The sequence below is a fragment of the Lampetra fluviatilis genome, chromosome 67, assembly GCF_964198595.1.
Source record: "Lampetra fluviatilis chromosome 67, kcLamFluv1.1, whole genome shotgun sequence".
NCBI lineage: Eukaryota > Metazoa > Chordata > Hyperoartia > Petromyzontiformes > Petromyzontidae > Lampetra > Lampetra fluviatilis.
The window spans coordinates 140,212-154,011 of NC_136341.1; the positions used below are offsets into that span (position 1 = coordinate 140,212).

Sequence of the window (13,800 nt, forward strand, 5' to 3'; positions counted from 1 at the left end):
TGGTGGCCGTGAGCGGGAGTCAAACCCCGACCCAGGTCCCGGGTTCGTGGTGCAGGGCGCTAACCGCTCCGCCACCGCTCCTCACATTCCTGCACGGACGCAGCACGTGGTGAAGATAGGTGGGGAGTGGTGGGGGGTGGGGAGTGGTGGGGGGTGGTGGGGGGTGGGCAGTGGTGGGGGAGGTGGGGAGTGGTGGGGGTGCGGAGTGGTGGGGGGTGGGCAGTGGTGGGGGGGGGTGGGGAGTGGTGGGGGTGCGGAGTGGTGGGGGGTGGGCAGTGGTGGGGGGGGGTGGGGAGTGGTGGGGGTGCGGAGTGGTGGGGGGTGGGCAGTGGTGGGGGGGGTGGGGAGTGGTGGGGGTGGGGAGTGGTGGGGGGTGGGCAGTGGTGGGGGAGGTGGGGAGTGGTGGGGGTGCGGAGTGGTGGGGGGTGGGCAGTGGTGGGGGAGGTGGGGAGTGGTGGGGGTGCGGAGTGGTGGGGGGTGGGCAGTGGTGGGGGGGGGTGGGGAGTGGTGGGGGTGCGGAGTGGTGGGGGGTGGGCAGTGGTGGGGGGGGTGGGGAGTGGTGGGGGTGCGGAGTGGTGGGGGGTGGGCAGTGGTGGGGGGGGTGGGGAGTGGTGGGGGTGCGGAGTGGTGGGGGGTGGGCAGTGGTGGGGGGGGTGGGGAGTGGTGGGGGTGGGGAGTGGTGGGGGGTGGGCAGTGGTGGGGGAGGTGGGGAGTGGTGGGGGTGCGGAGTGGTGGGGGGTGGGCAGTGGTGGGGGGGGTGGGGAGTGGTGGGGGTGCGGAGTGGTGGGGGGTGGGCAGTGGTGGGGGGGGGGTGGGGAGTGGTGGGGGTGCGGAGTGGTGGGGGGTGGGCAGTGGTGTAGGCCTCCCCTAGGTCGACTCAGCCCTAAATGAGCTCCCGGTGCGGGGTATGAACAGTGGGGGGGCATCTGCCGGTCAGCTCGGTCAGTGAAGCCGTGGCACGTGGGTGTGTCCCGTGACCTCCTCGTACACCTAGCCTGGCACAGAAGTCAACCTGTGGCACCTGGGTCTATCCCGTGACCTCCTCCTCGTGCACCTAGCCTGGCACAGCAGTCAACCTGTGGCACCTGGGTGTGTCCCGTGATCTCCTCCTCGTGCACATAGCCTGGCACAGCAGTCAACCCGTGGCACCTGGGTCTGTCCTATGACCTCTTGCCAGCAGCGAGAGCCTTCTACGCTTCACGTGGCGGCCTCGAGGTACACCTAGCCTGGCACCAAGCGACGTAGTGACGTCACCGAATGTCGGCGGCTGTTGTCGAAATTGCTGAGCCGTGACGATGCTGGATGCTGTTAAAGCCGGGTGGAGCGATCGACACGCCACGGTGGCTAGGCTATGTTAACAACCTCGCCTGGTCTACAGGAGGTCGTGGGTTCGTTCCCGACCCTGACGATGCCTGCTGCTGCTGTATATTTGGAGTCTGCGTCTCTTTCTCATCATCACGGCGGCTAGGAGATGTTAACTACCTCGCCTGGTCTACAGGAGGTCGTGGGTTCGACCCTGACCCAGACGATGCCTGCTGCTCTATATTTGGAGTCTGCGTCTCTCTCTCTGTTGTCGCGTGGTTTTTTCTCCGGGTTCTCCGTTTTTAAATCCTTTATATTAAGTTCACTTGCTTGCTTGCTTGCGCGCTTACGACCGTGCAAATCTTTTGGTCGGTTTTTAACCCACTTCCCGTGATCCAATCAAGCTGACATTTTGCACACAGACTCGTTGTGCGTGACAATTTATTTTCGTGAAAATTTTTTTCAAAATTTTTTTTTTCAAAAATTTTCAATATTTTAGGATTTTTTTTTTATATTTAATTACCAATTGCTTAATGGTGGCATGCAATCATCTGACCCATAGGTGGCAGCCATCTCAAGCCAGAGGACGAGAGGACTCTAGCCGCCACGCATATAAAGGATTTATAGTGAAAAACTTTGTTTTTACGGGTTAATTTTTTTCCGTTTTTTTCCTCCACATTTAGAATCAACATCACGCGCATTTTTTGAGCGATCATTTGTGATGGCCAGGTGAGATGTTAAATGCCTCGCCTGGTATGCAGGATGTCGTGGATTCGATCCCAATCCTGAGGATGCCTGTTGCTGTGTATTTGGAGTCTGTATCTTGCTCTTTCATCATCATCACAGTGGCTAGGAGATGTTAATTTCTTTGCCTGGTGTGCTGCAGGAGGTCGTCGGTTCAATCCCGGCCCAGACGATGGCTGATGCTGTATGTTTGGCATCTGCGTCTTTCTCTCGCCATGGTGAGATGTGTTCTCCCTCGCCTGGTATGCAGGAGTTCATGGGTTCGATCCCGACCCCTGACGATGCCTGCTGCTGTATATTTAGAGTCCATGTCTCTCTCCCCCCGTGGTGGTCACTGGATTTCCCTCCGAGTCCTCCAGTTTTTTCCCCTTGACATTTCGAATCAACGTCGCCACGCGTTTAGATTATTTGGCGACTGCAATAAAAAAAATAATCCCGCGTGATGATGATGATGATGTTAATGATAAGCCACTTCGTTTAGCCTCTATTATTTGCGCAGGTAGCCCACTGTGGCGGCCTGCGCTCCTTGAACAGAGGAGGAACAGCCACACGACATGCACTGTCTTTCTGCTGAAGCCCTCTATCTGTCATGGCCAGCAGCAGCAGCAGACATCAACCACTGCCATTTATCCGCTGCACACACGCACAGCGTCATCGGGAGACACTGAAACGACACCAGCGAAGAGCGATTGCCGGGACACGTGGCAGGCAAAGTCCAGGGGGCAGCAGCAGCAGCAGACTTCCCATGGACGAGGAGATTTCGTTCAGCCCACAGGACAGTGCGGGGACTTCTGTGCTTGCTGGCTTGTGTTGGAGTACGCTACATCATGGGGGATATAGCATGGGACATTTTTGCCGGTATCAATATCAAAGTATGAAAAGTAAGAATACGTTTCGTGCCCTTTCTGGAAATAAAACGGGTGTTAAGATTTTCAAACACAAAATATATATTTTTTTCAAGGAATCAAGTTGCTGCATTAACTACACACAGTGCTTTTGGTGAATGTGCAAACAGACATGCTCTGATTATAATATTACGCATTGTCTTTGAAGCTGGTTATTCCTACACCGGAGAGGGTAGCCTTCTTTATGGCTTTGTCTCACTATCAACTCTTGGATCTCATGATTCTTGGTAGAGACTCCAAGTGTTAATGGTGGTGGACTTAAGGACATCCCTAGCGCCGCCCACATACTCCTAGTGTTGGCGATTCAACTTTGACAGTTTTTCAATGAGGCATTGGCGGAAGAGGTCTCGCTTAATCGAGTCCTTCAGACCTTCGACGTTGATCTTTCGTCGGCATCTCTTCCGCTGCAGCCATCACTTGGGAGCGAGTTTTCTGGACATAACTGAACAGTTGAGTCGATGATCAGTCCAGCAATCATCAGCTGCTAGCAGCCTGAGTGATGTGGATATATTGCCGAATTCGGGCATGGACAATGGCATAATCAATAAAGTGCCAGTGCTTATGTAATGTAGTAACTCCACGGGAGACGACTTCACGGGTAACACACTCTTTATTTTATCAAACTTGGTTACAGGTGACTAACACCTACTTTGTATCTCGGGTGACAAACACCCACTTAGCTACTTGGCGACTAACGCCCACTGAGCTACTCGGATGACCAACATCCACTTAGTACTCGGGTGACAAACACCCACTTAGCTACTTGGCGACTAACGCCCACTGAGTTACTCGGATGACCAACATCCACTTAGTACTCGGGTGACAAACACCCACTTAGCTACTTGGCGACTAACGCCCACTGAGCTACTCGGATGACCAACATCCTCTTAGCTACTTGGCGACTAACGCCACTGAGTTACCCGGATGACCAACATCCACTGAGTACTCGGGTGACAAACACCCACTTAGCTACTTGGCGACTAACGCCCACTGAGCTACTCGGATGACCAACATCCACTTAGCTACTCGGCGACTAACGCCACTGAGCTACTCGGATGACCAACATCCACTTAGCTACTCGGCGACTAACGCCACTGAGCTACTCGGCTTCACTAGGTCTTCAGCTCCGTCTTCGGGTCTTCAACTGGGTAACTCTCCCCGGGTGCTCTCGCGCGTCCCCCTTTATACCCCACCTGCGGACGTCGCTGCGAGCACCCGCTTATTCGACCAATCGCCGGGCGCTGGCTACGATCCTCTTTTCCCACATCTCATCGTGCCTCACCACTCACTCCGCGCCGCCTCGTCATCTGTCACTCCCGGCGCGCGCGTCCACACCACGCCCACAACGCGTGCCCAACCCCGCACCCCGCGCCGCCCCGTGATCCATCACTGTCACAGTCGGCGCACGTCAATACCACCACTACATCACCCCCTACCACATAGCTCGCAGCCGCCCCGGCTGCTACAAAAACACACAAACCCTCCCTGTGTGCCCCGTAACACAACACAACAACAAGAACAACAACTAAGCTAACAACACAACACGACGCGAACACCACCATCCGCAACCCTCAACCAATGCCACCGCGACAATAGAACAATATATACAAACCGGCGAGTGACAATAGCAATGTGTATACAAAAAAAAAAAATGGAAATTTTTTTTTTTTTCTTTCGACTCGTGCAGTGTCCCCTTTTCTTCCGAGCGTCCCTACAACGGGACATTACCCCGGCAGAGGGGAACACCGGGCGAGCTCGGTGTAGAGCACAAAAAAAAAACCGTCCTCATGAAAATTGTTGAGACCTAGCCCGAGTCCGCCTTGCCGGTCCGTCGTACGGCACCAGACGCGGTTGAACGTCCGGTGGTGCCGGCGGTTCAGGAAGACATCGGCCAGGCATCGAGGACTCGTGCGTGCCCCGGGGTTCAGGCTCTCGACGGTCAGCAGCCGTCAAGCCCGAGGCACCTGGGGGTGGGTCAGGTGGAGACACGTGAGGAGCAGCCTGCGACACCTCCCTCCCCGAGTCGACGGTCACATCACACGCCCGGTCGTCACGGCACAGAACGGGGTCACACGGTGCCGCATAGGGCTTCAGTCGGGAGGGGTGCACATACCAACGGCGTTTCCCCCATTTAATCTGTATACTCTGGGGCCGTGCAACCCGCACAATTTCCACCGGTCCCCTCCAAGGTCTCAACAACTTGGGGGACGTAGCCAACGGTGCATGTGGACAATGCAGCCAGGCCTTATCGCCTGGTTTCCAATCATGCGTATGCACCCTCCGCTCATGCAATTTCTCGTTTGCAATTTGCTGCGACCGCGAATTCAACCTTGCCGCCTCCCGCGCTTCAGTCAATTTGGCGATATTAAATTTGATGTGGTCTGCCAATTTAGATTTTGCACGTGGCTGGGAAATCCCCAGTTGGACGTCCATGGCCGGATCGGCCTCCCGCCCATACATAAGAAAAAATGGGGAAAACCCCGTCGCCGCATGAGGGGCCATTCGATAGGCCGCGAGTACCCCCGGCACCTGTAAGTCCCAATCAACCTGATCGTCGCAGACCTGTTGGCACAACATAGACGTAATCGTCCTGTTCAGACGCTCAACCATCCCGTCAGTCTGCGGGTGGTAGGGGGAAGTACGCACTTTCTTTGTACCCAACAGGTCGCACACCTCGCGCAACAAAACGCTCGAAAAATTCTTCCCTTGATCCGTCAGCAAGCGTTCGGGGGCGCCCTTGTCCAACACATAACCCTGGACAAAGGCGTCCGCCACCGCCGCAGCCGACTGGTTGGCGAGCGGCCATGCCATAGGCCATCGGGTGAAGTATTCCACGCCAACCAGCAGGAACCTATTTCCCCTTGGTGTAACCGGAAAGGGCCCCAAGATGTCCAACGCTACCAATTCGTTTATACGCGAAACCTGAATGGATTGCAGCGGTGGATTAGCTGCCAATGGTGGCGGTTTCCTTTTTGCGCACCCTACGCATCCCTTAAGAATATTCGCCACGTCGTTACCCATCCCCGGCCAATAATAGTCTCGCTGGATTAGGGCGAGCGTTTTGTGAAAACCCAGATGCATGAGCCGTTCATGAGCTGCCAGAACAACCCTACCCCGCATAGCAACAGGCACAACGAGCACGTGACGCCGGGACATGTTGTCCCACCTCATCAAAAGGCCCTGTCTGCACACCCAGGAACCGACCCGCGCCTCCCCTTCTTCGGGAGCGCCAACTTTCCGACGCAGCGTAAGTAGGGAGCTGTCGGACATCTGGAGGCGGCCCCACTCAATGAGGGGCAACGACAACAGCGAATCCCTCCCCGTGGGGGCGTCCTCTCCCGGGGTGTCAGTGGCGGCGAGCGCAACTCCCGGGGTGCCGGCGACCGGGGGTTTGCACCGCGCTGATCCCAACAAACATGTGCAGTCCGTGCACGGCGGCAACCGCGACAAGGCGTCCGCGTTTGAGTGCCGCAACCCCTTGCGGTAAATCGTCGTGAATTGGTAGTCTTGAAGGACCTCCAACCATCGGGACAATTGGCCCGATGGCTGCGCCACGCGCATAGCGTATTGTAGAGCCGCATGGTCCGTCCGGACCGTAAAATGACGGCCGTAAAGATACGGCCTGAATTGCTGTGTAAAAAACACAATGGCTAACAATTCACGACGAGTTACGCAATAGCGTTGTTCTGCGGGGGAAAGAACCCTACTACCGTAGGCGACCACCCGTTCAACCCCCCCGACCAACTGTGAGAGCACCCCCCCGATACCCGTATTGCTGGCGTCCGTGTCAAGCAAAAACGGTTGTGTGAAATCGGGGTAACACAAGGGGGGAGCCTGCACCAAAGCGTCACGGAGGGAGCAGAACGCATCCTCCTCCTCTGCCCCCCAGTGAAACCTCACACCCTTAGCCGTCAAAGCGTGCAGGGGCTTGGCTATGGTGGCAAATTGCTTGACAAAACGACGGTAATAGGAGGCAAAACCAATGAAACTACGAACCTCCGTGACCGAGGTTGGCGTTGGCCATGAGCTGACGCAATGCGTCTTAGCAGGGTCCGTCGAGATCCCTGAACGACTCACGATATGGCCCAAATACCTGACCGATTCCCGAAGCAGAAAACATTTAGCCGGTTTAAATTTTAGCTTAGCGGAACGCATCCTGAGGAACACCGCTCTCAGTCGCTGGAGGTGCTCCTCGAAAGTCCGACTAAAGACGATAATATCGTCAAGATAAATCAAACAGGTATCCCATTGGAGGCCCGACAAAACCAATTCCATGAGTCTCTGGAACGTGGCGGGAGCGGAATGTAAGCCCATGGGCAAACGGTTGAATTCAAAAAGGCCCCCAGGTGTCCGGAAAGCAGTTTTAGGTTTAGACTCGTTATCGAGTGGCAATTGCCAAAATCCAGAAAGCAGATCGAGTGTGGAAAAAAACTGCACTCCCGCCAAGGCATCCAGCGACTCATCCATCCTGGGGAGCGGATACGCATCCGCCATCGAGATTTTGTTTAAGCGGCAGAAATCGACACAAAACCGCAAGGACCCGTCCTGTTTCTTTACTAGGACAATAGGAGCACCCCACGGACTAGAAGAGGGCGAAATGATATCGGCCGCCAACATATCATTAACCGCCGATTGCACATGTTCCTTCTCGGCCGGGCTGAGCCGGAAGGGATTCTGACGAATAGGGGCCGCGTCCCCTGTAGCTATGTGGTGGCGCAACAGGTCAGTGCAGCCGATATCGTACTTATGTTTGCTGAACACGTCAGCAAACTCGATGAGCAAACCCCTCAATGCTCCCAATTGCACCCCGGACAAGTTATCAGAACCCGCACACAGCGAGTCCAACCACTCAGTCCCCTCACCACTTTGAGGATGCGACTCGACAGTAAAATCTGCTTGAGCCACGAGCCGTTCCTCAACGGGCAGCGGCGCGGCGTGAGCCAGCACCGTTCCCTGCGCAATTACGGCCGGCCGCGACCCCGTATTCAGGACCATTACGAACGGCTTACTGTCCCCTCTCACCACGGTTTGAGCAACCGCTAAGTCGAGGCCCTTACTGGCTCTGTTTGACGGCCCCAACAGCACCCCCTGTGCCTCCGCACCCACCTCGAGTGGCTTCCTGAACCGAAGGGGTACTAACATTTGCGATCCCGGGGGTACCCGTACAGTGTGAGTCGCCAGCGCCTGCACCGTCGCACAAACCGTGCGCACTTTGATAGGGCTCGACAAGAAGGCAACCCGCCGACCTGACGGAAGCTCTATGCAGGCCTGATCAATAAGAATTTTGATGGGCATTTTTGACAAAAAGTCCGTACCTAGCAAACAGGGAACGGCCAGCGATGATGATACAAAAATAGGGCCCGCTAATTTAATGTCCCCAATGCAAATAGTCGCCCGAATCTGGCCGATGATCCCCAGGGATCCCCCATTCGCCGCATAAAATGGCACGTCTACCGGCAGAAGGGGTCTACTTTGGACGGGAAGAATGTTATAAATAAGGTCCGAGATGATGGTGGCCGACGCACCCGTGTCAACAAGCACCCGGACCTCAACCCCGTCAATGAACCCCGTTACCACGGACGACCCGGCTGACGCAGCCACGATCCTGTGGGCCAATTCGGACCACTCGACTGCTTGCGGGCCGCGTACGGACCCCCCTCGCCGAATTGAACCCCCGGCACCCAGCCGCGAACCCCCCACCGCGAAGCGGCGACCCGAATGTGCCGTGTTTGTGGACCGAACGTGTGAGGTGCCGCGACTTGCCGGGTTTTGTTGGGATGACTTGTGGCCCTGGTCGTCGTCCCGACGTGGTCCTGCGGCGCGCGGACGCGGGGCCCGGCACCCGGCTGCGACGTGACCCCGAAGGCCGCAGTTGTAGCAGACGACGGAAGTCGTAGGTTTCGGTTGCTCCAGCTTGCGGGGCGAACGTGTGGGCGAACGACCTCCCGTTCTCCACTCCCCCGGACACGATGCAGCGAAGCCCCGCTCCTGCACCGCAGCTGGCTGAGGTTCGGCGATCGTGGCGGCCAGTGCCACATTCCCCGGCCATTTGCAGACGACCCCCGGCTTGCGTTTGAGGACCTCGTACGCGTGAATGCTCATGGCGATCGCCAGGGAGCAGATCTCCATCTCGTCTGCCACGTTGATGGGGACCCCCAACTCGTGGGCCAACACCAGCAGCTGCTCCGTCACCATGGCGTCCTTCCCCTCCTTATCCATGCGGGGAAAAGCCGCGTCCGCCAAGGCGAGCAGTGCCGTGCGGTAGGCTAGCGTCGTTTCCCCAGCCACCTTCCGCCGATCGTAGAACTGGTGGCGGCACGTGGAGGGCGGCCCGAACACCTTCGCCATCAGGTGTAGTGCGGCCTGGAGCGTAGAGCGGGACGACCTTGCAGCAGATGTGAAGGCTGCAAGCGCGTCGTCGTCAAGCATCGCTGGCAACGCACGCAGGGCAGTGGTGTCGGACCACCCCGACATCTCCTGATGAGCGAGGAACCTTCGTTGGAAGGCTCACCAGTCGCCCCCATCCGCCTTGAACGCCGACAGCGCGGGCAATCTTTGCTGGAGGACCCGATCGTCGTCGACGTCGGAGAGATTTTCCCGCGCTCCGCTGGAGTTGTGTAAAATGTCGGCTCGGTTGTCAGGCGCAAAATGGAGGGCTCCGGCGCGCGCTGATGACGTGGGCTGCGCTGCGCGGAGGTGTCCGGCCACGTGGCGTCCGTCTTTCCCGCCAATCAATGGCGGCCCCTCAAAAACGGCGGGAACTTCCAGGCTTTCGGCGCGAAGCGCCGTTTGGCGGGATCCCGCCAGCCTCGCTCCTTCCTCCAACCCCGCAGCCGTTTTCCCGCCCGCTGGAACGGAGATCTCGGCCAAGATTGCAGCGGCGGCGAGCAGCAACTCCGCCAACCGGGAGTGTGCGTCTTGGAGGCTGGTGTCGGAGGCAAGCAGAGCGTCGGCCATCACCGCGAGGTGCTGCATCGGCGGCCACTCCTCGTCCTCTCCTCCCGAGGTTGGTGTCCCCGGTACGCCGTCGTCATCCCGACCTCGCTCGTGGGTACGGGTAGTCTTCCTTGTGTCCATACTTCTTGAAGACAGGCTTACTTCTGACGCCAGTTGTAATGTAGTAACTCCACGGGAGACGACTTCACGGGTAACACACTCTTTATTTTATCAAACTTGGTTACAGGTGACTAACACCTACTTTGTATCTCGGGTGACAAACACCCACTTAGCTACTTGGCGACTAACGCCCACTGAGCTACTCGGATGACCAACATCCACTTAGTACTCGGGTGACAAACACCCACTTAGCTACTTGGCGACTAACGCCCACTGAGTTACTCGGATGACCAACATCCACTTAGTACTCGGGTGACAAACACCCACTTAGCTACTTGGCGACTAACGCCCACTGAGCTACTCGGATGACCAACATCCTCTTAGCTACTTGGCGACTAACGCCACTGAGCTACCCGGATGACCAACATCCACTGAGTACTCGGGTGACAAACACCCACTTAGCTACTTGGCGACTAACGCCCACTGAGCTACTCGGATGACCAACATCCACTTAGCTACTCGGCGACTAACGCGACTGAGCTACTCGGATGACCAACATCCACTTAGCTACTCGGCGACTAACGCCACTGAGCTACTCGGCTTCACTAGGTCTTCAGCTCCGTCTTCGGGTCTTCAACTGGGTAACTCTCCCCGGGTGCTCTCGCGCGTCCCCCTTTATACCCCACCTGCGGACGTCGCTGCGAGCACCCGCTTATTCGACCAATCGCCGGGCGCTGGCTACGATCCTCTTTTCCCACATCTCATCGTGCCTCACCACTCACTCCGCGCCGCCTCGTCATCTGTCACTCCCGGCGCGCGCGTCCACACCACGCCCACAACGCGTGCCCAACCCCGCACCCCGCGCCGCCCCGTGATCCATCACTGTCACAGTCGGCGCACGTCAATACCACCACTACACTTAGATGGTGGATGTTGCCATGATGTTTTGTATTTTCTTTTCTAGCGGAACACGGTGTTGGCGACAATGAGTCCACGTTCCGTGCATTTAGTCAAGAGGAGGATGTCGTTGGAATTGACTTCTCCCACTCCTCCCTTGCCGATGGTTCCATTCCAGAGGCTTAAGTCCGTTCAAACTCTGGCATTAAAATCACCGAGAAGAACAAGTTTGTCTCCCAGCGGAACGGTCGTAAAGACCCGGTAAAGGTTGGTGTAAAATTCTTCCTTGGTTTCATAATCGGAGTCAAGAGTCGGGGCATATGCGCTGATGGCAGTGGCACTATTGACTTCCCACGAGTTTGAGGCATAGTCACGAAGCGCTCACTGATTCCGATAAGTAACTCGTCAAGCTGATTGATGAGTTCATTCTTGATGGTGAAACCAACTCTGCGCAGCCGCCGTTGTTGTTCTTCCTGGCTGCCTTTCCAGAAGAGGGGAGCATAGCCACCTCCTGTTTCCTTGAGCTTCCCCTGCTCGCCGAGTCTCACTGAGGGCAGCCCCACGTCAATGTTGTGTTGTCTTGAGTTCCTGGGCCACGATTGCGGTGTGGCGTTCTGGGAATTCACTTTTAGGGTTGTCCATGAGGCTCCTGACATTCCAGGTCCCAAATTATATCGTCTGACTTAAATTTTTGTTTCCACCGCAGCAACGGTGGTCCCTCTGGACGCGGTCATCCAGTCGGGAAGCGCCGAGACAGATTTTGTTTAGGGAACATTTTCTCGCGCCCTTCCCCACGTGGGGTGAGCAAAGTGGATCCAAAAAAGGACTGTTCGGTCGCAATTGCAGCTGTCCAAATGCACTCTTGTCTCCGCCGAGTGTTGGACGACTGTCTTGTAGCTGCCGCCGTCACGCCAGTTTGTAGCTAGAAGCTTCAAGACTTCACAATCCTGCTCCAGTCATCACTAGCCGGATGTCCAAGGACTTGATTTGAACGTGCCGGAAGATGTTGTCCCTTTCATGAAAGACGCCTGTGCACGATTTCTTTTATTGTGGAGAAGCGGTTGCAGAGCAGCCTCCACACAATTCTTGACGGAACGGGACCATGAATCCGATAGCAAGGAAACCAAGGACGATTGGGCATATCATTCTGCTGCAGCCTTCGTCCGGCTTCACAGCCGTTGAGATGTTCACATCTTCTTCCGCCTGCGCTGCCGTTGAGGACTTGTTAACCCATAGCTGGGGGCTTATTGTAATGGCGGCCTATACTTGCCATGTCACAGCATCATCAACGGGTATATGTGGCGTTTCAAGAGGAAAAGCACTGCACTCTGGGGTCCTAACCACACCCTGGTGGTGCTATCGCTGTTTGGTCCACGACTGCGTATTCATCAGGCCCCTGCTTATTTAGCAGCTAACCTTCACGGAAGGTCGATCCACTATCCCGCTACCTGCGGACGCGCTGGGCAGCAGTGCAGCACTGTTGAGTAGTCGCCTGCCCGTGGTGGCTGCCCCTGTCTCTCTGTGTGTGTGTAGGGAACACGCTGAGTGAGTCGCCTGCCTGTGCTGCTGCCCCTCTATGTGTGTAGGGAACACGCTGAGTGAGTCGCCTGCCCGTGCTGCTGTCTCTCTGTGTGTAGGGAACACGCTGAGTGAGTCGCCTGCCCGTGCTGCTGTCTCTCTGTGTGTAGGGAACACGCTGAGTGAGTCGCCTGCCCGTGCTGCTGTCTTTCTGTGTGTGTAGGGAACACGCTGAATGAGTCGCCTGCCCGTGCTGCTGTCCCTGTGTCTCTCTGTGTGTAGGGAACACGCTGAGTAACCTGCCCATGGTGGCTGCCCCTCTTCTCTCCGCGCCATTCTGCGCTCGAGCCCACGTGGAGTGGAGATACCTGTTGGCGCTTGTGGGGATCTCAGGTACCCACGGAGACACGGGAAGGACACAGAGAGACATGGGGGGGGGGGGGACAGACAAAGACATGACGTTGGTGACAATGGTGATGATGTTATGACGATGACGGTGATGATGTTGTAACGATGATGGTGAGGGATGTCGTGATGATGATGATGTTCTGTTTCTGTAGTGGTCGGGATCGGCTCTTGGTTTTTCCACATGACCCTCCTGTACGAGATGCAGGTGAGACTCGCTCATCTATACACTCACCCATTCACCCGCTCAGATTCACTTACTCATTCACCTATTCACTCACCTATTCATTTACCCACCCATTAACTCTCTCAGTCACTCACTCTCTCACCTATTCTCTCACCTATTAATTTACCCACTCATTCACTTTCTAAGACGCACTCTCACCTATTCACTCACCTTTGCATACACTCACCTTTGCATTCACTCCCTCACAGTCATAAATTCTCTCACCTATTCACTTACCTATTCATTTACCTACCCATTCACTAGCTCAGAGATCGGATAGCCAACATCGCGGATGGCCGGTTCGTGACTAACGAGACAATATAATATCAGTGTTTATTTGGTGTCTGACCATCTTAACGCCTCCTCTATGTATGCCAGAGCGGGTGAAGCCACGTTGTTTTGTATCGTTCATTGCATATGTTTGTTGTGCACAAAGCAGAAGAAGCAGCAGCATCATCATTGTCTGTGTAGAGATACCGCCTTGCTGTGAAAGAGCCAACGGCAGAAATATGTCTGGGGTTTGATCTTCACTGAGGCTGCTCATTCTAGATTTGAAGTTTTCAGGACTGCAGGGATCCATACTCTTTGGTTATTTCGGTAAAGTCACGTAGGTAGAAAATAAAATTAATTAAATTACGACGTTTCGATAGCAACACAAGCAATCATCAGGTGGGAAAACCACAGCAAAAACATTTCTTGCTGTGGCTTTCCCACCTGGTGATGATTGCTTGTGTTGCCATCGAAACG

At 55.8% G+C, this 13,800-nt stretch overlaps 1 protein-coding gene across 1 annotated transcript in view; it reads left to right on the forward strand.

Annotated features, from left to right (window-relative positions):
- Positions 1-13,800, forward strand: part of LOC144952348 (alkaline ceramidase 3-like) — a 40,312-nt gene that overhangs the window by 3,918 nt on the left and 22,594 nt on the right. The window contains exons 2-3 of the mRNA XM_078882724.1: positions 12,705-12,815; positions 12,983-13,035. Of these exons, the coding sequence (XP_078738850.1) occupies positions 12,705-12,815; positions 12,983-13,035 (164 nt within the window). The remainder of the gene's footprint in view (positions 1-12,704; positions 12,816-12,982; positions 13,036-13,800) is intronic.